Source organism: Hemiscyllium ocellatum, chromosome 8 (genome assembly GCF_020745735.1).
Source record: "Hemiscyllium ocellatum isolate sHemOce1 chromosome 8, sHemOce1.pat.X.cur, whole genome shotgun sequence".
NCBI classification, from domain to species: Eukaryota; Metazoa; Chordata; class Chondrichthyes; order Orectolobiformes; family Hemiscylliidae; genus Hemiscyllium; species Hemiscyllium ocellatum.
The window spans coordinates 89,421,611-89,446,845 of NC_083408.1; the positions used below are offsets into that span (position 1 = coordinate 89,421,611).

Sequence of the window (25,235 nt, forward strand, 5' to 3'; positions counted from 1 at the left end):
ATCCTTCTCACCACACAATAACGTGGTGTCTGATGGCTATAAAACCAACAATTCTACAGTAGTTGTAAACTCGTTTCCACACCATCTTAACTGGTTCCTAATAATCCGAATGCAAATTGGTCATCATTTTCATATTCCCAATCATCCCTTGTGAAAGATTTTAATTTATGTGATCTCTCACCAAATTTTTGTGACATTGAAAAAAACATCTTCTAAATGAGAGTCACGGTTAACTCTCGTGGGGATTTGAATTACAAGATTTCAGGCTGCTTTTCCACTCTCTCTCTGCGTCGTTGGACCCAGTTAGCTTCCCTCCCTGTGAACTATCAGATTACACCAGCACCAACTTGAAATGGAGCTCGCATGCCGGCATCGTCGAGTGAAATCCAGGTTTAAGGTTGAGTTTCTTGCGTCTTGAGGGGGAAACAGAAAAAACAGACAAGAGGCCGAAGAGTGAGCCGTGCCTTTGCAGTTTCCCTGCGTTAGGAAAGAAATTGGAAGGAAGCAGACGCTCTTGGGATTTAGCTAAAGATCCTGGCGCAGTTCCGTGACACACACACAGCTCCCATTGTGTTAGCCGCTGCTTTGCACATCTCCTAATTTGGATTTACCGGGAAACTCATTTCCTGAGAGTGGAGAGGGAGGCTGGAAGAGTCGGCAGTGACTGACCGGCACCGAGAAGAGAGAGAGAGAGAGGAGAGAGCGATGGCGAGTGGCCGGCGCTGAGGACCATGCCGGGGGCTGGAAAAGAGCAGCGGCCGCCAGCCCAGCAGCAGCAGCAGCGGCACATGCTGAAGTGTGTGGTGGTCGGGGACGGCGCGGTGGGGAAGACCTGTCTGCTCATGAGCTACGCCAACGACGCCTTCCCGGAGGAATATGTGCCGACCGTGTTCGACCACTATGCAGGTAAGAGAGAGAGAGGCCGGTGACTCGCCCAGCTACAGGCCTCTGAGTCCGGGCTGACCTCCAGACCCTGGTTAAGTATTTTTCCTCTCTTTCCCCCCCTACTCTCCAGCCTGGCCTCTTTGTTATCTGTTTAGGTCGAGATGCTATCCAGGGCTCGGGGGGGGGTTAAACCCCAACTGGAGGGTGAGGGTTGAGGATTTTTTTTGCTGGTTGGGGTGGGGAAAGATAAGGAGATGGGTGAGTGATGGCTACACAGTAGACCAGCCAGGCGCTCACTCAGCAGGGTTAGATTTTCTATGCTATGGGTGGCAGCTTTTCCTGTAAATAAAGTGATCTCAGGCGAAAAGAATCCGAGTTTGCAAGAAAAAAGCGAAATAGCTATTCCCGCGGGGGGAGAGGGGGGGGAAAGTCCTGGAAAACTTGCTCATGTGGCTCAATTAATTGCAATAACTACGTTGAGTGAGTTAAGTTGTCCACTCTCCTCCCCCTCACCCAAGTTTCACCCCGGGATCTGTGGGTGGGAGTAAATGATCACGCTGTAGGCATGCGGCGTGCAAGCACACATTTAGCCAGTATGGGCTCCATTCCCATATATTTATTTGTGATTGTGTGGGATTGCTGTTGTACTGTTGCAAATGAACTTCGTCTCAGGTTTCATGAATGTAGATTTCAACAACAGTACTAGTGCACGCCATTAGGTTCCCGAACACGGTAATACTTGAATAAAATATTGGTTCAGAATCAATCCACACTCTTGCTCTAATTGCACCTTTTCTACTGCATGCTTTAAATGATCTTAATTCAGCAAATCTGGACGGTTTTGCTCCAAAAAAAATTGTTCATATTCTGTTTAATTTGTGCCGTTTCATTTGAAACGAAGATAATGCAAATTTGTTTGGAGTGAATAAACTTCAATTTCAGAGCAGACTATATAACCTACATTATATAACACTACTTTTTAACTTGTATTAATATAAATATAATATTTGCATATTTTAAAAGGTCTTAAAATAACGCTACGTGCATACTTTTAGATCCTTTTAACTTCTAAGTGATAAATTAGTCACCTGAATTTAACTATTGGTACCTCCTCCATTTTTGTTTTGTTTGCTGATTTCCCAGTTCTGACCAAAGATTATATTCAAATATTAATCTGGTTTCCCATAGCAGATGCTGTCTGACCCACTGGACAGTTCTTGCATTCCCTTTTTAAATTATATTGTTTAAATTTTTGAGCATGAGACGATGCCAACCAGATAAATCTGTTAAATTAACTAATTTATACCTATCTCAATTTTTGACATCATTCCATCAATTATTTTTAATAAAATGACTGGCAATAAATATTAATTATGAAGTTCAACATCTGCCATAAAAATGTTACATTTTAATTGAATTTATTACTTGGATGATAACCTTGTTGTCTTTGTAGCATTCTTAGTGAGTCAGAGGTCATGAGTTTAAGGGTCATTGCAGAGATTTAAACATATTAGCATAGGACTGAGAGGGAACTGTACCTTCAGTGGTATCAATATTCGTGTGAGAAATTGAACCAGTTGTGATTTGCCTCATAAATGAGTACAAAAGATCCAATGGCGCGATTTGAAAAGTAGTGATGTTCTCCCAAAGCTCCGGCCAATGTTTATGATTCAGTTAAAATCTCATAAAATTATATGAATGCTGTTGCACTGCTTTTGCAATCACAGAATAGTTAAAGTATAGAAGGAAGCCATTTGGCCAATTGAGATTGTGTTGGCTCTTTGTAGCAGCAGACCTGCTGATCCTACTCCCTTGACTTTGCCACTGCAATTATTTAGTTTGAAAGCAATGTTTGAATCTGCCAATGCCATCCTTTTGGGCATTGCGTACCAGATTATAATGCTGTTTTTTTGTTAATGGAAGTTTTTTTTCAAGTCACCTTCAATTTTTCTGCTTTCATTTGGTGTACTCTGGCTGTAGAATTTTGCACCAGTTGGAACAGTATCTCTCTATCAGCTCAGACTATAATTTTGAACACCTCTGCCAAGTTTCCTGTTGACCTTCTCTGCGTTATGGAAAGCAAACCAAATGGGACATCTTGCTGTGCTTGAATTGCCTTATCATGTTTCACTACATTTCAGAAGTATTTCATTAGTCATACAGTGATCCAAGAACACCTTAGTCAGTGATAGGTACGGGTTCCAACTTTGGGCTTGTGTAGGCTAACACTGTGCTCTTTCGATTCCTGATGAAGGGCTCCTGCCCGAAACTTTGATTCTCCTGCTCCTTGGATGCTGCCTGACCTGCTGTGCTTTTCCAGCACCAAACACTCTTGACTCTGGTCATCAACATCTGAAGTCCTCATTTTCTCCCACTGCGCTAATCCTGACAGGTTTCAAGTGTAGGGTAAAGATGCACTTGCTGTGTGATATTTAATCTCAGAAGTTTACAGTTTAGAAGGTATCTGCACCAATTCTCTGAGCATTTTGACATGGGTCTGATTAGATTAGATTCCCTACAGTATGGGAACAGGCCCTTTGGCACAACAAGTCTGGACCGACCCTCCTAAGAGTAATCCACCCAGACCCATTCCCCTACCCTATATTTACCCCTGACTAAGGCACCTAACACTATGGGCAATTTAGCATTGTCAATTGACTTGACCTGCACATCTTTGGATTATGGGAGGAAACCCATGCAGACACAGGGAGAATGTGCAGACTCCTCACAGACCATCACTCGAAGGGGAAATCGAACCCGGGTCCCTGACACTGTGAGACAGCAGTGATTACTGTTGAGCCATTGTGCTGCTCTATATCTTTTCCCTATTTTTAACCTTGCACATTGTTTCAGTTAAATAATTGTCCAGTGCCCTCTTGAATGCCTCTGGTGGGGACAGGTTTAGTTGAGACATTCCAAAGACAATATTCCTATTTAAATAATCATCATATGTAGGTCGTACATTCAATTATCTATCTTAACTATCTTATCTTCATTATATTTGCTTCTTTTGTGAAAAATTTAAACCTCTGCTCTCTCTTTTATAAGTCAATACAGTTTCTCCCTATCCACTCTGTCCAGACCCTCAATGATTTTCAAGACTCCTGTTGAATCTCCTCTTTGCCATGTCTCCAAGGAAAACAGTTCCAACTTTTCCAATATGTAAGTGTCTCATCTGAGGAACCATTCTCTCAGACTCCTCTGCGCTCTCCCCAACTCTTCAAATCTGTCAGGATTATTCTTCTATGAACAATGCTTTTATGTCCTTCCTCTAAGGGGACACATGATCCAACTGAGTTCTAACCTGTGCATTGTACAATTTCATTATAACTTGCTGAATTTGTAAGGAGGTAAAAACAATGACTGCAGATGCTGGAAACACGCTTCAGGCTCACTGCCTTTATTCCTGATGAAGGGTTTTTGCCCGAAATGTCGATTTTGCTGCACTTTGGATGCTGCCTGAACTGCTGTGCTCTTCCAGCACCACTAATCCAGATTGCTGTATTTGTACTCTATGCTCCTATTTGTGACACTTAGGATATTGCTCAATTAATTAATAACTCTTTCTACCTGTATTGCTATCTTTTTAATAAATCATGTACATATGCGTCCACGTCTCCCAACTCTTATGCACCCTTTAGAATAGCATCCTTTTTGTTTTCTATTGCCTTGAGTTCTTTGTACTAGGTGCTTCAGCTCCAACTTTTCTGCATCCTAATTCGTCTGCTACCTATCTGCTCACTCCACCAATGTTCCATGACCACCTCACTGATTTTTGTTTTGATCTTTATCGTCATGTGTATGGAAGTGTAAAAGCACAGAAGTTCAGTGAAAAGTGTATAATATTGCCACAAAAGGCACCATCTTAGGTACAAGTACCTAGGTATAGAATCTTAAGACTGAGAGGGAAAAAAAGCTGAAAGTTAAACACTGCAGTAAGTGAAGGATGGCATAAACGTACAAAGTAAGGTTAGAAGTTACACTTTGCAGACCTTCTTAATTTTAATAGAAAATAAAGAAACAAAGCTGAAAGTTCAAACAATACGTTCTTTAAGTGCCTAGCCACGGTGGGACAGCGCTTTGAGGAAACACCTCGAGACTACACTGGGCCACTGAGAAATCGCCATGCTAGGCCAGATGGTTTACAATTCTGCTGGTTATTGAGCCATCCTCTGACTTATCGATCTTGGAAGTGCAGAAGACGAGTTTAGATTATTAATTTATATTGACCAAAGCAATATCTGATGCCTGGAGAACTCCACTAGAAACCTCCTTCCCTTTGGAAAAATACCCAGTAACCATTATTTCTATTTCATATGTCTGAGCTAATTTTGTATCCCTGTTACTACTGTTCCTTTTATTACATCACCTATAGCCTTCCTCTCAAGTTTGTGTGATACTTTATCAAATATCTCCAGAAGGTCCATGTATATCACGTCAACAGCCTTCCCCTTATCAAGCTTGTCTGTCACTTCTTTGGGGGGGGGGGAAATTCCCAAGAAGTTAGACACCATTTTTCCCAAACAAATGCATGCTGACTCTTCTGTATTTATTCATATTTTCCATGTCATCGTTAATTCTATACTTAATAATTGTTTCTTGAAGTCTCCTGACCACTGAAGTTAAACTGACTGATCTGTAATTGCTGGGCCAATCTTTCTGATGTTTTGAACGAGGGTGTAGTTTTGCAGATTTCCAATCCTCTGTATCCACCTCCAAATCCAGGCAACATCGAAAGAGACCAGTGTCTCTAAAGTTTTAAACAATTTCTAATAATTAATTATATTTCTCTCAGCATAATGTTACAAGCTTTTATTCTACAAGTTTTCTTTTAAACAGGAACGCAGTTCAGAACAAGGAGCATCTGAGGCCCAAAGCTTTGTTCCTTTAAGGTCTAATTGTAGCAATTTGGAGATAACCATCTGAAGTTTTACTAGATTTCTAATACATTTGGAATAAGACAGAAATAGACTATTTAACCTCTTTTTGCCATTCAGCAAGATAATGGTTGATCATTGTGTTTCAAGTTCTACAATCCACTCTGCTCCCTGTAACATTGATTACCTTATCAAATAAAAATCTACCTCCACCTTCAAAATATCTATTTTATGTTATGTGATTGCTGAGGTATTTTGTGTACAATTTAATGAATTTCCATAAGTTATTAAAATTGCTGCCTGTAATGTCCATCTGTGGCTTTGTTCCTATCTCTCTTCCTCTGAAATATTGGCTTTTTGGTGGGAGTATAGTTCAAAGTTTCAGTATGCTATTACTCCCTCTGCCATGTCCAATAACCATTCTTCTCTTGAATTCTGTTGCTGTGCATCAGTCTGTACGTTTTCTGGGGCTCACCAGCCAGGCCTAACATTGACAGAATACCCACTTACAAAAGTGTTATCTAGATAGTAGAAAGCAGGATAAGAAACACTTTCCCAATTTGGGTTTTGTTTTAAGCAGTTGTGATGTCCCTAGAGCTGTACCTAATTTAGATTAGATTAGATTCCCTACAGTGTGGAAACAGGCCCTTCGGCCCAACAAGTCCACACTGACCCTCCGAAGAGTAACCCACCCAGACCCATTTCCCTCTGACTAACACTACAGGCAATTTAGCATGGCCAATTTACGTAACCTGCACATCTTTGGACTGTGGGAGGAAACTGGAGCACCCAGAGGAAACCCACGCAGACATGGGGAGAATGTGCAAACTCCACACAGACAGTTGCCCAAGGCTGGAATTGAACCTGGGACCCTGGTGCTGTAAGGCAGTAGTGCTAACCACTGAGCCACCGTGCCACCCCCATTTTAGCTATATTTTTATGAATTTCAGCGTGCTAGAAGTACTGTAACTTTAAACTGTTGATTACCCTGTAGGTATTCTCAATCTGGTACTCCTTAATTAGGTTACAACATTTAACAAGATGCGATTGTGTTAGGGACCTCTTTCTGTGGGAAACACCACTGAGCTGAGTTGTTAAATCGAGTTGTTTTGTTGACATCTTCCCCATTATGGTCTGAGAACTTTTTAAAAACTCTTTCCAAGTTATCACATTGGCAGATTTGAAAGATAGGCTTGAGACACAAACCCAAGGCTAAAATGCTGCAAAGCTGCAACCATGTAAGATTCTTTTTTTAAAACAACAAAAGATACAGGATGTGCTGATCAAGGGTTGGGTTTGGTGCAAGATACAATAAACTTTTGTTCATGACATGACATCAGACTTTATTGGGTGGGGCAATTTGTGTTGCCATTTCTGGTTTGACCTTGGATGTAACATTAGTTTTATTTTTAACTGGTGTATAAATGAACTAAATATTTTTAATTAAAAAGAGTTTATAATTGAAATATGGGTGGGTAAGGCGAATGCTGTCATAAAGTGGGTTATACATGAAGGAAAGTACACTAGCACAAAATCAACTGTTCAGATCAATAATGTATTAAATGTGTTACCAATGTTGTTAACCCTGCAATCAATCACTACTGGAGCACACCACAGAATATATTTTTCTTCTTTGGTAATATGTTCTGTTAACTTTGCACTGGTGGGACTGTTAGGAGAGTTACCATATGGCAAGTTCCACTTGTGGGCAATGTGATTTGAGTGGAATTGATCTGTAATTTTATTTAACTGACTAGCTCCATGTGTTAAAGTCCTCTGGCTGTTAGTGCAATGCTGTAAAGCTACTGCCTTTGTTTTAGGGTTTTCCTGTTGCATTTTAGGTTATTGTTTCAAACTCTCACAACCATTAAGTGCTCTGAGTTCAATATGTTCCTGTGAATCTGTTGTAAAATGATGTGTAAATAGGAGAATATCCAGTTTTGAATACAATATCAATTCTGTATTTCACAGATGTTGCATGTACAATTTGTCAAGAATAGCTGGTTTCTTATTTTAATTCCCTTTAGAGTGTAAACATTAGATTTGCATTCCATTACAGTGAAACATGCTGTTTATTGTATAATCTCAATTGGTTAAAATCCAACTACGATAATAAATCACTGCTTCAGGAAAATGGAACATGTAATTTATGCAACCAGTATACTATATATTCTTTTAGACTATTGTTTAAATGGTATAGTAGCACAGCATTTTACAGTAACTTCACTGTACAGCTCTTATGAAAGTAGTATTGTTACTGAAAAATTGAGTTAGCCAATCAATTGCTCATTCTTCTTCTGGATGTCAAAGGAATAACATCAGGACAAAGTAGCAGTTCATATTTGACTGTTGATGTGCCATAGCTAGTTACTTCTTACTGTACGTTACAGTTACTCTATTTTGGAGCCAAACAAAACTGAGAGGAAAATCCCAAAGCAGTACTTCTGTAGACATCATTGCACTATTGTAACTTGGCAATTTTGCCCAATGTGCCGCTGAACAATGAGGCCCAAGATAATCCAGTGTTCAGTTTGTAGCCAGTCGAAAGTGAGGACTGGATGCTGGAGATCAGAGTCGAGAGTGCGGTGCTGGAAAAGCACAGCAGGTCAGGCAGCATCTGAGGAGCAGGACGATCGACATTTCGAGCATAAGCCCTTCAGCAACTCCTGGTGGGGGGTTCTAGCCCGGGGTGTTGATTCTCCTGCTACTCGGATGTTGCCTGACCTACTGTGCTTTCCCAGCACCACACTCTCGACTTCAATTTGTAGCTAATGCAGATTTAGCTAAATCTCAGCCAAAGTATACAATTGGCATCATTGTCCTGGGGTTAGGGAAGGGAGGGGGAAAATAACCTGTTAGCATTCCCAAATTCTGGGGATTAAATATTTGAAAGTTCATCAAGAATACAATCAATGTTATGATACCTGCTGTGAAATAGCCTTATCATATTTGCAGCACCCACTTCCGAATAGAGAGAAAAAAAATCCGAATAGAAAGGAAAAAAAAACAACTAGAGCGAGGATTGTTGTCTATGGAACAGTTCACCAGGAAACTGTCACTGACTTTTGGAGAAGAAAGGGTAGAAATGAACTAATTCTTGTAAGAGATGGGAATAATACAAGCAGGGTATATATCATGATATTTGTCGGTGTAGTTTGAAGCTGAGTACAAGATAAGGCAACAAAACAACTGACTTGTGCTGTGATATTTCGTAATTTCCTAAATTTGAATGGTTTCATTCAAATGAGTGGCACAGTGGCCCAGTGGTTAGCACTGCTGCCTCAGTGTCAAGGACCTGGGTTCGATTCCATCGTTCAGCATCTGTCTGTGTGGAGTTTGCACATTTCTACCTGGGTTTCCTCCCACAATCCAAAGATGCGCAGTTTGGGTGAATTGGTGATGTAAAATTACCCATAGTGTTCAGGGATGTGTAGGTTAGGTGCATAAGTAATGTAGAGTAATAGGTAGCGAGATAGGTCTAGGTGGGTTAGTCTTCAGAGGGTCTATGTGGACTTGTCGTGCTGAAGGGCCTGTTTCCACACTGGAGGGATTCTATGATTATTGAAGAGCTCTGTGAGGCAGGTTCTATCTCAAGATGTTTAATGCTGTATATTTTGCTACAGATGTTTACATATACTGTTCTGATGTTACTAGCACTTATAGAAGAAAATTCTAGACTACTTAGAATTAACTTTTTAAAAATTTTGACATTTCAAAAACAAATAGTTTAAATTAATTATGAGAACAAAGTTGTGGGAGTTCTTAAAAACAAAGTGTAATAATACTGATCAAGGCTTGGTACATATGACTTGTTGTATAAACTGTTCAGTAAATTCACCTGGCCAACAATCAATAAATTGAGTTTACAGTATATGTAAAGGAAGGATGGAATCACATGATAGGTTACTGTAACCTGACGTATGGCCTTAGAATAAAATTTAATTGGTCCCTAACTGATTCACATTGTGCATCGTGGTCAATTACTATGCGAGATAAATCATGCAACCAAAGACAGCGGGAAACTCTGCATGAATACGTTACCATAGATATGCTGCTCATCTAAGAAAGTCTGCTGTGGATTAAAGCAAATATCTTGTGACTACATATAATTTCCTTTTCAGCCCTTTCATTATTTGTCAATTTAGCTAATATGATTCTTGAGATAAATTTGGTTTTATTCTGGAATGCTAATCAATTTTTATAACTATTCTATCAAGGGCATTAGACAATAGACAATAGGTGCAGGAGTAGGCCATTCTGCCCTTCGAGCCTGCACCACCATTCAATATGATCATGGCTGATCATCCTTAATCAGTATCTCCATAACCCTTGATTCCACTATCCTTGAGAGCTCTATCCAACTCTTAAATGAATCCAGATACTGGGCCTCCACTGCCCTCTCGGGCAGAGCATTCCACACAGCCACCACTCTCTGGGTGAAGAAGTTTCTCCTCATCTCTGTCCTAAATGGTCTACCCTGTATTTTTAAGCAATGACTTAAACAGTTTTATTTGTCAAATGTTGAGATGTATTTTCATCCTCTTGCCATGCTTACAGATATATCTGTATCTTCAGAGGGATATTTATTAATTGAAAACATTTTAACCACCATAAACAATTGTAGTTTGTGTCATTTACTCAAAAATTTAGTGTTTGCTCTCCACTAGTAACATATTGCATTTTAGTTAGCTGGTCCAAGACAATTCAGTCCATTGTATTGGGGTAGTTTACTTTTGTTTTCTTTGAAATTTCAACTTGGTCTTAAATGACCACAATTTCACTAGTAAATTCAAAGGAACTTATTTGAATCATTGCTGTCTCTCATTCTCTCTCTTTCATGTGCTTTATAACATTCCACTGACTTTAGTATGCAGGCATCAGCACATTTATTAAATATTTAATGATATGGAATCTGATTTGCCTAGACGCATGAGACCAACCATTTTCAAAGTTATGAATATTTTGTCTGAGATTCAACTTTATTCACAGTAAGCGCTTCAAATTAACAAAACAAAAAGCAAATGGAAAAATAATTGATGTTTAGACACTATTTATTGAACATTTTAATGAGAACTATAATCTGTTATATGAAGTGCTCAGGCAGATAAATGTTTTCCAATGTTGGTTTGTGGTTGAAAGTTTTGAGGGCGAGCATTATTATTTGCACTGAACTTCTCTTGTATCCTTAGTTCTGTTGCAAATATGATGTTTTACAGGGTGGCTATGTTTAGCTGCGTCTTCAAATTTAGGGTGAAATAGAGTAATGATGATCATGTTATCTACTGAGGTCTATGCTTGTGTTGAGCACCATAAAAGGTAAAAGCAGATTTTTTTCAGATAGTTTTGAGCAGTTCAAAATGATAGAAAATGAGGGAGAGAGAGACGCGGAAGAGCAGTGCTGCGGTCTGTAGAGAGAAAAGGATGGTTTCCTTGTTATCTACAAGGCAGAATGCTTGTCCACTAATCAAAGAATGGCAACACGCAGCAGTTGAAGGGCATGGAAAGATTCACATTTTTGATTTTGCGAGATGGAATCAGCCAAGTCCGACATATATACTTAAAGTCAGTCCATAAATTCTCTGGTTTGAAGGAAAGGATGTTTGTTATGAGATGTTACAATTCTGAAAAACAGGGAAAAGTGAACCCACTAGAGGAGAATTTAGACAGCAGTCTTTTCCAGGAAACACTCTTGTGGTAAGCATGCTCTAATGTGCTGCATGGGGTCATCATCATGTGAAGACATCAATAATAGTTATCTTTTTCTCTAAATTTAAAGTATTAGCTACCCACTAAGTATAGATGTTGCTTTTAGGTTTTGTTTTGTGACTCTAAAAGTGTTAAAATGTGAAATCGTACTGTGCAATTTAAGTTGGTCACTGGGAATTCAAGCATCTTTTAAAAGTTATTGCTTTATTTTGGGTTATAATTTTGTCACACATTATACACTATACAATTACTGAAGACAGTATTGTCAGTTTTTCATTAATTAGCACTGGAGTTGGTCTTAGCACTTACTGAAAGTATGTTTTGTATTTTTAGAGACTACAATTCTTTCCATGTTGTATAATCTTTCCTTACAATTGGAATGTCATGAAATTCGACGTTTTGGGCATAAGCCCTTCATCAGGAATGCCCAAAACGTCAAATTTCCTGTTCCTTGGATGCTGCCTGACCTGCTGCGCTTTTCCAGCAACACATTTTCAGCTCTGATCTCCAGCATCTGCAGACCTCACTTTCTCCCCTATTTGGAATGTCATATCCTGTTTATTCTGTCGTGCTAATTTTAGTAAAAATACTTCATCCTAAATGGGGCACCTCACACCGCTGTCCTGTACACTTGTTAATCAATGTGCAAATTGCTGACAAATCATACTGAGATGTATTTGAACTATAAAGTTACATATCCTGTTTTTGAATTATTTGTGAGATTTGCTAATAGTCACTGTAAATTGTTGACTGTCATCCCACTTTGAGAATTTTGACATTTTAAAATGGTAATGATTTGCCTTCATTCTCCTAAGGTATCCAAGTTGTCTGTAGAATACCAAATCTGGCAGTACTATCAATGGGGCAATTTATGCTGCTTAGAGTAAGTGCAGTACTGTTTTGTCAATCCCATTCTCTTTCCCGAATTCATTTAATGCTTTCCTTCACTTACGAAAGTAGCTTTAAAAATTATAGATTCCACTTTGACCATCAATGCTACGTTCTAACAATTTACTGTAGAAAACAATATTTTCCTGGAATGATTTTATTCTTTGCAAATAGTTTCTTCACCCCCTGGTTTCCTCCATTTTGAAAACTACCATCTACAATATTTTTCTTAAAGCAAGCTTTTCTCCTTTCGTCAACTCCAAGTATACACTTTGATATCTTCCTCAGATTAGTCATTGCCCCTTGGCAGATTCATATACAACAAAAATTGGTTTCTGTCTACACATTGACACATTTTCAGCTCTGATCTCCAGCATCTGCTATCTTTTAAAACCGATTTCTCAATGTTATTCACTATTTTGATTCTTAAGCATAATTTTCAGCCCACATCCCCGAAGTCCACACCATGATACACACCTTATCACTTTCTTAGGCTGAAATAAAGAGATGTGTTCACCCTCTTAAAAAGTCATTCCATTGTGTCAAACCACGCAAAGAATTAAGGCCACCAAGCTGGGGGCCAACCCTTGGCACACCATGCCACCTTAGGCATTCATGCTTTCCATGGCTGCAGCATATGTCATCTGCAGAATACATTGTGACAACTTAAGGCTGCTTCGATTAGCCCTCCCAAAACTGCAACACCTACTGCTGAGTGGGCATGAACATTAGATATGAGTGAACACCTATCATTTGAAATCTCCCTTTCCAAGGCTCGCACTATCCTGACACAGTAGAATAGAATTACTGCTGGGTCAATATCCAGAAAATCCCTAACTTTTTGGGTATGAATGCACAAGAACTGTAGTGGTCAAGAAGGTGACATGGTGATGCATTCTCTTACAATCCAGAATGGACAACTTAAAAGTTAAACAGCACCAAGTTATCGTCCAATGAGTTTATTTGGAAGTGCTGGCTTTTGGAGTGCTACCTTCCACATGTAACTGTGGAACAGGATCATAAGACACTGAATTTGTAGCAAAAGATCACAGTGTCGTGCAACTGAAATGACATTTTGAACAACGAACAACCCGGTGTTGTGTGATTTTCAACTTGTCCATTCCAGTCCAATACCAGCACTTTCACATCGTGACTACAATCCAGAATAGGACAGTGCTGACCTTGCTAGTAACACCACATACCATGAATGAAGATAACCTAATAATCTCTTGGCTAGTTTTTAATTCCTAAAGCTTGATTAACTCTGGTTGTAAAACAAAAACAAAAATTACTGGAGAAACTTAGCATGGGTATAAAGTTCTGTTCACACTCTTCCTTACACTAGATTCCACTCTCAAAATAATTCTTGTTGATATATGTTGATTCTATTCTTTTTCCATGCCTCTGATGCCCAATTTTCATCCTTTTGCTGAAATCTTTTTTGTCTGAATCTTGCTCCCTTCCCCTCCCAACCAAAAATGAAAATATCCATAAGGAATGTGTGTAGCAAGTAAGCAGCTGAATTATATTTGACAGGAAAGGGGAACTTTTTTTGGTGAAGGAATTCGGGCATTGTACAAATTAAGAATAACAGTGAATAAACCTCCCCCATAAATCTTGATAATTCAAAACTCTAAAATTTCAAATTTGAGACTAAAATTTCACCTAATCTTTTGATTCTCCAATTCATTTAAGTCCACCAAATGTATTAAACTTCACTTATTATTGACACTTCAGATTAATCTCCAAAAGTGTTAATATTTTTCAGGGACAGTCACTGCAGATAACCATGTAACATACATGTACATATTAACTTTGTGAAAATCTTGTTCAAACCTCCAAGCATACATATCACTTTTTAAACTTCCACATCTTTAAAGGGTGTGATTGAACAACTTATTTTGCTGGGTTAAGCAGCATTCCCCATTATTTGGAATTCTCATGCAACCAGGAAAACTTTAAAAGAAAATCTACCAAGTTCCTTCAAAAAACTGCCAATTTCCAATGTGAATATGCTCACTTATGTGTTAGTTCTTAGTGCTGCCTGTCGTCTCCCCTCATGTAGGCCCCATGACACCTAGTTGAATTTGTGATTGTGTTACATGCAAAATCTTTCACTCACCAATCTACAAAGTTGCCTAAGAGTTCCAACACAAGGGCATGTGGTTTTGACATTGAAACAGAAAATGGAAATACGAAAAAGATTGGAGAAGGTTGAAAATTTAAAAATGATTCCAGAGAGTGATTAGGCCTAAATCCCCATCTCCTTGACAACAACTGCTGCTAAAGAAGCACATTTTCGTTCTTTTGATGATCCTAATGACATACAATCAGAGTATTCAGAACCCAGCAAATATGTTGCAATCCAATTTAGAGGTAAGATTTTTTTTTGTTTAAGGAACACAAGAGTGCACTGTATTGGGTTTCAAGAAGAGCAATTCTCATACAATCTGCAAATTCATGTAATCAGCATCGCCATTGCATATATACAGTATATTGGGTAAATGGGAGTTTATTGTATTTGATTATGATAAATGTGTATGTTGAAATCCATCACTAACTAAATGTTGCCAATCTTGTTAATTAATACATCAATGAATCAGAAATGAAATGATTTTTTCTGTATATTGGTGTCCAAGATGGCCTCTTGCCAAATTAAGACCAAAATATAAAATATGAACTGAAGTTAATATCATATTATAGGTTATTCATTCTGTTGCCCTTGTGTTTGTGATTTCATTGACCGTGTTAACTAAAATAAGGCATTTGGCATTGCAGACTTAAGTATTGACAATCAATTTTCAAGAGGAAAGTTTTGTTCAAACCATAAGCTAAGCAGCTGAAATCTTGTTACAAAAGTAGCCTCCAGTTCAAGCCATCATACAATAAGTTGCAATGTTTTAAATTCTTGTATTTGTAAGAAGTAACCAGTGTAATTCAAGTGTATTTATCTTTATGCAAATAGAACTTGCTATTTGTTGAATATTTAACATAATCTATATATGAGAAGATTTGTAGCTCAGGTGCTTGTTGTTGTGGTTCTGTTCGCCGAGCTGGGAGTTTTTGTTGCAAACGTTTCGTCCTCTTTCTAGGTGACATCTTCAGTGCTTGGGAGCCTCCTGTGAAGCGCTTCTGTGCTGATTCCTCTGGCATTTATAGTGGTTTGAATCTGCCGCTTCCGGTTGTCAGTTGCTGACCACTGTGGTGGCCGGTATATAGGGTCTAGGTCGTTGTGTCTGTTGATAGAATTTGCGGATGAGTGCCACGCCTCTAGGAATTCCCTGGCTGTTCTCTGTTTGGCTTGCCCTATAATAGTGGTGTTGTCCCAATCGAATTTATGTTGTTTGTCATCTGAGTGCATGGCTACTAAGGATAGCTGGTCGTGTCGTTTCGTGGCTAGTTGGTGTTCATGGATGCGGGTTGTTAGCTGTCTTCCTGTTTGTCCGATGTAGTGTTTTGTGCAGTCCTTGCATGGGATTTTGTACACTACGTTGGTTTTGCTCATGCTGGGTATCGGGTCCTTTGTCCTGGTGAGTTGTTGTCTGAGAATGGTTGTTGTTTTGTGTGCTGTTATGAGTCCTAGTGATCGCAGCAGTCTGGCTGTCAGTTCAGAAATGCTCCTGATGTATGGGAGTGTGGCTAGTCCATTGGCTTGTGGCATGTCCTCATTTCATTTTGCAGGGTTTTTTTGATAGGAAACAGCAGATATTTCAGCAATTCAGAGGAAAAAGTATCATGTAATCTGCTGTATTAAAGCTACAGCACTGGCATCATAAAAAGGCAGGATTTAATATTAACAGCTTTTGAAGATTTGAGTATTTTAAGACCTCTTGCAGCTTTGAAAGGGTTTTCCATTATTTTTGTATGTGTCTTATATAGACTAACAGGATTTACTTTATTGCTTCAATGGCACTGGGCCTTGTCTGAGAACCTACTGGGTGAGATCCATTGCGGGTGTGATAGATTGGGACATGCTGCCTTCTATTGTGCCACTCTATCTAGTAAGAAAATTAACCAAATTTTCCTGACTCAAACTATTTACCTCGGTAAAATGTCCTGCCTCAGCGTATCCCCATGCTTTAAAACGTACACTGCTTATTTGTATTTCGGGAATAGGGTATTGAGCACAGCGTAGAGCCAGACTTCTCAATCCCAGAAGCGAAATGTAGGTGGTCACAAGTAGGTAAATCATAGCACATCTGCATCCCACATGTGAATTAAAAACCAAAAATAAATCTTGGCTGATCTGATTTTTAACCATGACTGTACATTCCTGCATATTCCTGATAATCTTCCATCCACTTGGTCATTGAAAATTACAAAATTGGGAGGGATGGTGGTGAATTGCTTACTTGAACCATGGCAGTCTGAGGTGTAGCTGTTTCATTGGCTGTAAAGTGCCTTGGCAAACTAATGCGAGGTCTTGCAATTTGGAAAAAAGAATAAAAGCATAGACTACTTTCTAAACGGTGAGAAAATTCGTAAAGCCAAAGTACAGAGAGATCTGGGAGTGCGAGTTGAGGTTTCTCTAAAGGTTAACATGCAGGTTGAGTCCGTGATTAAGAAAGCGAATGCAATGTTGTCATTTATCTCAAGAGGATTGGAATATAAAAGCACTGTTGTGCTACTGAGACTTTATAAAGCTCTGGTCAGGCCCCATTTGGAGTACCGTGTCCAGTTTTGGTCCCCACACCTCAGGAAGGACATACTGGCACTGGAACGTGTCCAGCGGAGATTCACACGGATGATCCCTGGAATGGTAGGTCTAACATACGAGGAATGGCTGAGGATCCTGGGATTGTATTCATTGGAGTTTAGAAGATTTAAGGGGAGATTTAATAGAAATTTACAAGATAATACATGGCTTGGAAAGGGTGGACGCGAGGAAATTGTTTCCGTTAGGCGAGGAGACTAGGACTCGTGGACACAGCCTTAGAATGAGAGGGAGTCAATTCAGAACAGAAATGCGGAGATATTTCTTCAGCCAGAGAGTGGTGGGCCTGTGGAATTCATTGCCGTAGAGTGCAGTGGAGGCTGCGACGCTAAATGTCTTCAAGGCAGAGATTGATAAATTCTTGATGTTAAAAGGAATTAAGGGCTACGGGGAGAATGCTGGTAAGTGGAGTTGAAATGCCCATCAGCCATGATTGAATGGCGGAGTGGACTCGATGGGCTGAATGGCCTTACTTCCACTCCTATGTCTTATGGTCTTATGCTCTTATTTTGCATCTCATTCTAAGCATTTAAAATATTTAAGAACCTGCCCTCCCTTGAACAAATGAAAATTCACTGTGCTATTGGGGAAGGGTGTTCTGGGATTTTTAAGCCAGTTGATACTGAAGAGAATGTTGTTCAACATCAGGATGGTGCCTCGCATAGTGGAGAACTTGGAGATGGTGGTGCTCCCTCACTGGTCATAGAGATGTACAGCATTGAAACAGATCCTTCGGTCCAATCCATCCATGCCGACTAGATATCTCAACCCAGTCTAGTCCCACCTGCCAGCACCTGGCGCATATCCCTCTGTCCTGTTTGGCCAGTATTTCTCCAAATGGGATCTGTAGATCCCCAAAAGGGTTCATCAGACTTGCCAAGGATGCCAAGAAATAATTGAGCAATCTTCCAATGCACAACAATTGATGTGTTCATTAGGAGGTGGGTTTTCTCCCACATTCCAAAGGCTGTGGATTGGCCGTCTAAATCACCCATAGTGTCCAGGTTAGGGAGATTAACAATGGTAAATGTGGGGTTACGGGGATAGGGTGGGGGAGTGGGTCTGGGTGGGATGTCCTTTTGGAGGGTCAGTAGAGACTCAATGGGCTGAATGAGTACCAAGGTGTGCTGGCTAGAGGCTTCTCTAGGACTCCATAATGTTTTTAGAATCTGGTCAGCCTTGCAGTCCTCATAGCCTTTACAACTGCCATGGCCCCAAAACACTCCTCGCCAATGTCACCCTATACCTACCATCCAACCGCAGATGCCCCTCCTTCTTCACAGCCAATCCTCCAGTACCCAAAATAGGCAAATCTCAATTATCTTTTCTTCCTTAAAAAAAATTCTACCAGTTTCCTTAATTGTCAATCAAACTACAAGCTCAGTCCCTGTCTACTGAGATTGTAACATTGGAAACTGTCAAGTATTCATAATAATGTATTATCAGCCTCAGGGGAAATGTCAACAAAGAACTCAAACTGCAAAACCAGATGCTAGTGTTCTTTGTTATCCTGCACTACATTGCAGGGACGATTTTCAACTTCCAATGACAGCTGCAGTTTGTCTTAAAAATATCACGTCATAATAGTTGTACAGATTGTATCCATCCTTCAAAAGCACATGGCTCTTTCATCAGTTTGTGGCTGCAGCATTTTAGGTCAAGTCCTTGCAGCAGCCAAACTGGGGACCGTTTGAACTCAGCACTGTGTTTTTGTAGCTTTGCAGAGTTTGAGTTGTGTGAATTATTTTCCAGAGTACAGAGGCACCTCGATTATCTGAAAAACACTGGTCAGCAGTATTTCAGTTGGTTACTTGAATGCTGGATAATATAGTTTATCCAAGCATTGGGACCATGTGATCTTGCCAGATAATCCGATATTCGGATAATCAAATGCCCGATAATTGAGGTTCCTCTGTATCTCTGTAAAAGTGGAAGCTGACAAGAAATGGGTTCCACGTGATATTTCTAGAGGTCTATGGAGGCTTGTTGATAATACAACAATCTGACCCTTTTATCTTTGTGGCTCCTACCAGGTATTCCACATTTCATATGTAAATTAATAAATCACTGACATGTATTTATGTGTCACTCTGAGTTAACTGCAAGTGTACAGGAAACCCTGAGCTATTGGAAAGTGTGCAAATGAGTGGAAACAAAGCTGCAAGCTATAGGCCTTTTTATATTTCTGTCCAAGTAGTTTTTTTTTAATTGCTTAATATTTTTGGGTTCTCTGACGACTTGATTTCCTACACATGGCTTTGCAAATGAAATTGACTTTTAGTCACTTTGTGTTGTGGAAGAATACTTAGTGTGTGTGTACTGCAATGCCTGATTTCTTTAACTTGTTTTTCTCTTCTGTGAATGTGTTTGTGTTTTGTAAGAAGAGGTGCTACTTCTATAAAGGGGATTTTAAACCTTGAAGCCCAAGACACTGTAGCCAATGAAGGGCTGAGGGAACAGAATTGAAGAATAGGTCTATTCTTGTTGTAAATTTGCTGTCTCGTTTACCTTAATTCCTTCAGGCATTACGTTTTAGTGTTCAGGAGTTTAGAACATAGAACAATACAGCGCAGAACAGGCCCTTCGGCCCTTGATGTTGCACCGACCTGTGAACTATTCTCAGCTTGTCCCCCTATACTATCGCAAAATCATCCATGTGCTTACCCAAGGATTGTTTAAATTTCCCTAATGTGGCTGAGTTGACTACATGAGCAGGTAGGCATTCTATGCCCTTACCACTCTCTGCGTAAAGAAACTGCCTCTGACGTCTGTCTTAAATCTATCACCCCTCAAGTTGTAGTTATGCCCCCTCGTACAAGCTGACGTCATTATCCTAGGAAAAAGACTTTCACTGTCTGCCCTGTCTAATCCTCCGATCATCTTATATGTCTCTATCAAATCCCCTCTTAGCTGCCTTCTTTCCAATGAGAACAGGTTCAAGTCTCTCAGCCTTTCCTCATAAGACCTTCCCTCCAGACCAGGCAACATCCTGGTAAATCTCCTCTTCAATGCTTCCGCATCCTTCCCGAAATATGGGGACCAGAACTGTACACAATATTCCAGGTGTGGCCGCACCAGCGTTTTGTATAGTTGCAGCATGATATTGCAATTCTGGAACTCAATCCCTCTACTAATGAAACCTAACACATTGTATGCCTTCTTGACAGCACTGACCACCTGGGTGGCAACTTTCAGGGATCTATGTACATGGACTCCAAGATCCCTCTGCACATCCACACTACCAAGACTCTTTCCATTGACCCAATACTCTGCCTTCCTGTTATTCTTCCCAAAGTGCATCACCTCACCTTTAGCTGCATTGAACTCCATTTGCCACCTCTCAGTCCAATTCTGCAGATTATCCAAGTCCCTCTGCAACCTGTAACATTCTTCCACACTGTCCACTACTCCACCGACTTTATTGTCATCTGCAAATTTACTAATCCATCCACCTATGCCTGCGTCTAAGTCATTTATAAAAATAACAAACAGTGGTCCCAAAACAGATCTTTGTGGCACATCATTAGTAACCGGACTCCAGGCTGAATATTTTCCATCAACCACTACTCACTGCCTTCTTTCAAGAAGCCAGTTTCTAATCCAAACTACCAAATCACCTTCAATTCCATCCTCTGCATTTTCTCCAACAGCCTACCATGTGGAACCTTATCAAAGGCTTTACTGAAGTCCATGTATAAAACGTCAACTGCTCTACCCTTTATCTGCATGCTTGGTCACCTTCTCAAAAAACTCAGAGGTTTGTGAGACACAACCTGCCCTTGAAGAAACCATGTTGACTATCTCCAGTCAAATTGTTGTTTGCAAGATGATTATAAATCTTATCTCTTTTAATCCCTTCCAAAACCTTTCCTACAATAGACATAAGGCTCACTGATTTATCTTGTGTATTTTGCTTACTGCTGCAGCATACAAATGTTAGCTCAGTTTTTTTTTTGCTTTTTTTATAACGGCGGACGCAGTCTTCCTACTCAACAGCTGTCTGTTAAATAGTGACTTTTTCAGTCAAATTCTGGGAAAGTGGTAAGCATTAGCTAGCATTTTAAGTCCCAGTTTTCAACCTGTCTGTAAATTTCTATGTGTCTGAGAAGATCAGATATATAGTTTAGTGTAATTAGCTGGAGCTGGGTGCTAATATCCAAAGTAAAACACTACTAATATACAAGATTAGATTACTTACAGTGTGGAAACAGGCCCTTCGGCCCAACAAGTCCACACCGACCCCGCCGAAGCGCAACCCACCCATACCCCTACATTTACCCCTTACCTAACACTATGGGCAATTTAGCATGGCCAATTCACCTGACCCACACATCTTTGTGACTGCGGGAGGAAACCGGAGCACCCGGAGGAAACCCACGCAGACACGGGGAGAACGCGCAAACTCCACACAGTCAGTTGCCTGAGTCGGGAATCGAACCCGGGTCTCTGGCGCTGTGAGGCAGCAGTGCTAACCACTGTGCCACTGTGCCGCCCAGTTTAAAAAGTCCAAAATCAGCTTCAATTTCTGGTTGGGACGTCTGAGCGCAACTTCCTTGTACTTTCTAGAATTCAGGAGAGAATAGTTAATTCTGACTGCCCATTGCTATCTTTGTATCTCAGACTTATTCTTGCTAACATGAGTATGCTGTTTGTAAAGTTACTGTCATTCATCCTCAGTTTTGGATGCTGCATTGTGATAGTTGACTTCTCTTGGCAGAGTCAGTCAGGCACTACTATTGATGTAAGATTAGGTTGTTTGTCTGACAGCTTCATTTGTCTGAAATCTGTGACAGGCAGCACCGGAGTAATTCGTGATGCTATTAATGGTTGGCCAGCCAGCCCCTCTCGATGGTAGAATTTTGTGCAGTGGCCCTATCACCGGGGAAATTATGGGGGGTGGGATTGGGGACATGCTGGGGCTGGGATAATTTCCATTCACCACCTCAATTCTTTAAGGTAATAGTGCCAGACCATTGGGGTCAATACCATGATGAGTGTATTCATCAGAATCACCAGACATATCCTCATATTAATCATTTGGTAGTACAGAACTTGTGTTGTTTGAAAAGCAGACACTTTGTCAAAACCTTTCAGCTTGTTCTCATAGCATTTCACAAGAAAGGGTAATGTTTTTACACCACATGAGAAGAGCATGCTGGTCATTTATTGAGTGGACTATGGTGAAGGTGTTGTCATGAAGAAAGGGCAAATCAGTTGATACTGTGGAGCTTTGCTTAAATTTAGACCAGGCTGACACTGATTTGTCAAAGCATTTGCCCTCTGGAATGAACCAGAGAATGGCCATTACTTATTTTGTTCAGTTGAAACAAATGCCATATGTGTACAAGGCCCTGTGTGCAAAACATGTGCCTGACTGTCAATCCTGAATTGGTTGTCTGCATAATGCTTAGCACAGTGTTCTCCAATTGTGGAATCACATCTAATGTTTAGAGCTTTGTAAGTACCTTGCCTGTTGCAGATAGCTGAAGGGATAAACTATTTGTTTGATTAGGTCAGCCAAAGTTTGGGACATTTGGCCTCCGTACACACTACCACACCAGCACTAAAATTTACACACTTGCATGATAGGCCAAACCATATTGGTTTCACAGCAGCACCCTTGTCATAGTGGATATCACTCGTGTTACCACTGTATAAGAACACTTCCATGATAGACTCAGCACTTTTTTCAGGACTAAGTCACAGCTCTAAGCCCATTTGGAGTTTGCCTCATATATATAGCAAGAAATTATCTGATCATTTAACCCTCAGCTTATTCTGTTGCCCGGATTAAGCTGAAAGTTTCTGTTTCGGTATTTTTGACTGAACTGAAATGAATGAAGAAATATTTTAAAAGCCAAGGATCAATGAAGGATTGCTTCCCTTTCTTAAAAATCAGTTAGACTGCGTTCATTGTAAGTGCTGTTTACACAGCTGTTTGTTCAAACAGTGGGAGGGAAGGTCCAGTTTGCAGATGAGCTGGAGTTAGATGTGTATGAATGGAGCTTCAGCTGGTGACAAGTAGCTGATTGGTTTGTGGACTAATAACAAGCTCTTGATGACAGAAGTCCTTCTTGCAAGCCAACAGCTGTGATTGACCCACAAGTATCTGGACACATTGTGGGTTTGAATAAATGGCTCAGAAGCCATGTGATCTCTCGGGTTTGGGCTGGGGGCAAGAGAGAGAGAGACCTGTTTTTGCTTTGTAGTAAAAAGTAACTAAAGCCTGAAGAGAGCCAGTTGTTTCCAACTTCACAGTTTAGAGCAACTAATAAATTTTACTATCCGTGTGGAAACAGGCCATCCAGCCCATCGAGTCACATGGCCCCCTTCCAACCCCAAAGAGCATCCAACCCAGACTGCCTCCTCCTCCACCCCCTCTTTCCCACCTCCCCCCCCCCCCCGCCCCCCATTCCTGTAACCTTGCATTTCCCATGGCTAACCCACTGGAATTGAACCTGAGTCCCTAATGCTGTGAAGCAGCACTCCCAATAAGTTAGGACCTTCTTAGAATTGTGAGCTGCACTTCCTGCAAACAAGTATTCACAGAAGGAACATTGATAAGCAGGGTTCTGGTCAGCAAAAAGAACAGGTCTCTTGAACTGCCGTCCCAATCTTTTCCTCTGCCAATAACAATATCTTTATTTCTGCCTGTCTGCATTTCATAAGTGGATTAGGACTTTAATGAGGTAAAAGCAATGACTGCAGATGCTGGAAACCAGGTTCTGGATTAGTGGTGCTAGAAGAGCACAGCAGTTCAGGCAGCATCCGAATTGCAGTAAAATCAATGTTTCGGGCAAAAGCCCTTCATCAGGAATAAAGGCAGAGAGCCTGAAGGGTGGAGAGATAAGCTAGAGGAGGGTGGGGGTGGGGAGGAAGTAGCATAGAGTACAATAGGTGAGTGGGGGAAGGGATGAAGGTGATAGGTCGGGGGGGAGCATGGAGTGGATAGGTGGAAAAGGAGATAGGCAGGTAGGAAAAGTCATGGGGACAGTGCTGAGCTAGAAGTTTGGAACTAGGGTGAGGTGGGAGAAGGGGAAATGAGGAAACTGTTGAAGTCCACATTAATGCCCTGAGGTTGAAGTGTTCCGAGGCAGAAAATGAGGCGTTCTTCCTCCAGGCGAGTGGTGGTGAGGGAGCGACGGTGAAGGAGGCCCAGGAGCTCCATGTCCTCGACAGAGTGAGAGGGGGAGTTGAAATGTTGGGCCGCAGGGCGATGTGGTTGATTGGTGCGGGTGTCTCGGAGATGTTCCCTAAAGCGCTCTGCTAGGAGGCGTCCAGTCTCCCCAACATAGAGGAGACCGTACCAGGAGCAACGGATACAATAAATAATATTAGTGGATGTGCCGGTAAAACTTTGAATGTGGAAGGCTCCTTTAGGGCCTTGGATGGAGGTGTGGGAGGAGGAGTGGGCGCAGGTTTTGCAGTTCCTGCGGTGGCAGGGGAAGGTGCCTGGATGGGAGGGTGGGTTGTAGGGGGGTGTGGACCTGACCAGGTAGTCACGGAGGGAACAGTCTTTGCGGAAGGCGGAAAGGGGTGGGGAGGGAAATATATCCCTGGTGCTGGGGTCTTTTTGGGGGTGTCGGCAGATGATTTGGTTTATGCAAAGGTTGGTAGGGTGGAAGGTGAGTCACCAGGGGCGTTCTGTCCTTGTTACAGGTGGAGAGGTAGGGTCTGAGGGCGGAGGTGCGGGATGTGGATGAGATGCGTTGAAGGCATCTTTAACTACATGGGAAGGGAAATTGCGGTCTCTAAAGAAGGAGGCCATCTGGTGTGTTCTGTGGTGGAACTGGTCCTCCTGGGAGCAGATGAGGCGGAGGAATTGGGAATACATTTTTGCAAGCGGTAGGGTGGGAAGAGGTGTAATCCAGGTAGCTGTGGGAGTCAGTGGGTTTGTAAAAAATGTCAGTGTCAAGTTGGTCATCATTAATGGAGGTGGAGAGGTCCAGGAAGGGGAGGGAGCTGTCAGAGACGGTCCAGGTAAATTTAAGGTCAGGGTGGAATATGTTGGTGAAGTTGATGAATTGCTCAACCTCCTCGAGGGAGCACAAGGTGACGCCAATGCGGTCATCAGTGTAGCGGAGGAAGAGGTGGGGAGTGGTGCTGGTGTAATTACGGAAGGTCAACTGTTCTACGTAGCCAACAAAGAGACAGGCATAGTTGGG

General features: G+C 41.0%; 1 protein-coding gene across 1 annotated transcript in view; it reads left to right on the forward strand.

Moving 5' to 3' along the window:
* Window positions 1-355: 355 nt before the first annotated feature.
* Window positions 356-25,235, forward strand: part of rhoj (ras homolog family member J) — a 50,601-nt gene continuing 25,721 nt past the window's right edge. The window contains exon 1 of the mRNA XM_060829342.1: window positions 356-906. Coding sequence (XP_060685325.1) covers window positions 732-906 — 175 coding nt within the window. The 5' untranslated portion in view covers window positions 356-731. The remainder of the gene's footprint in view (window positions 907-25,235) is intronic.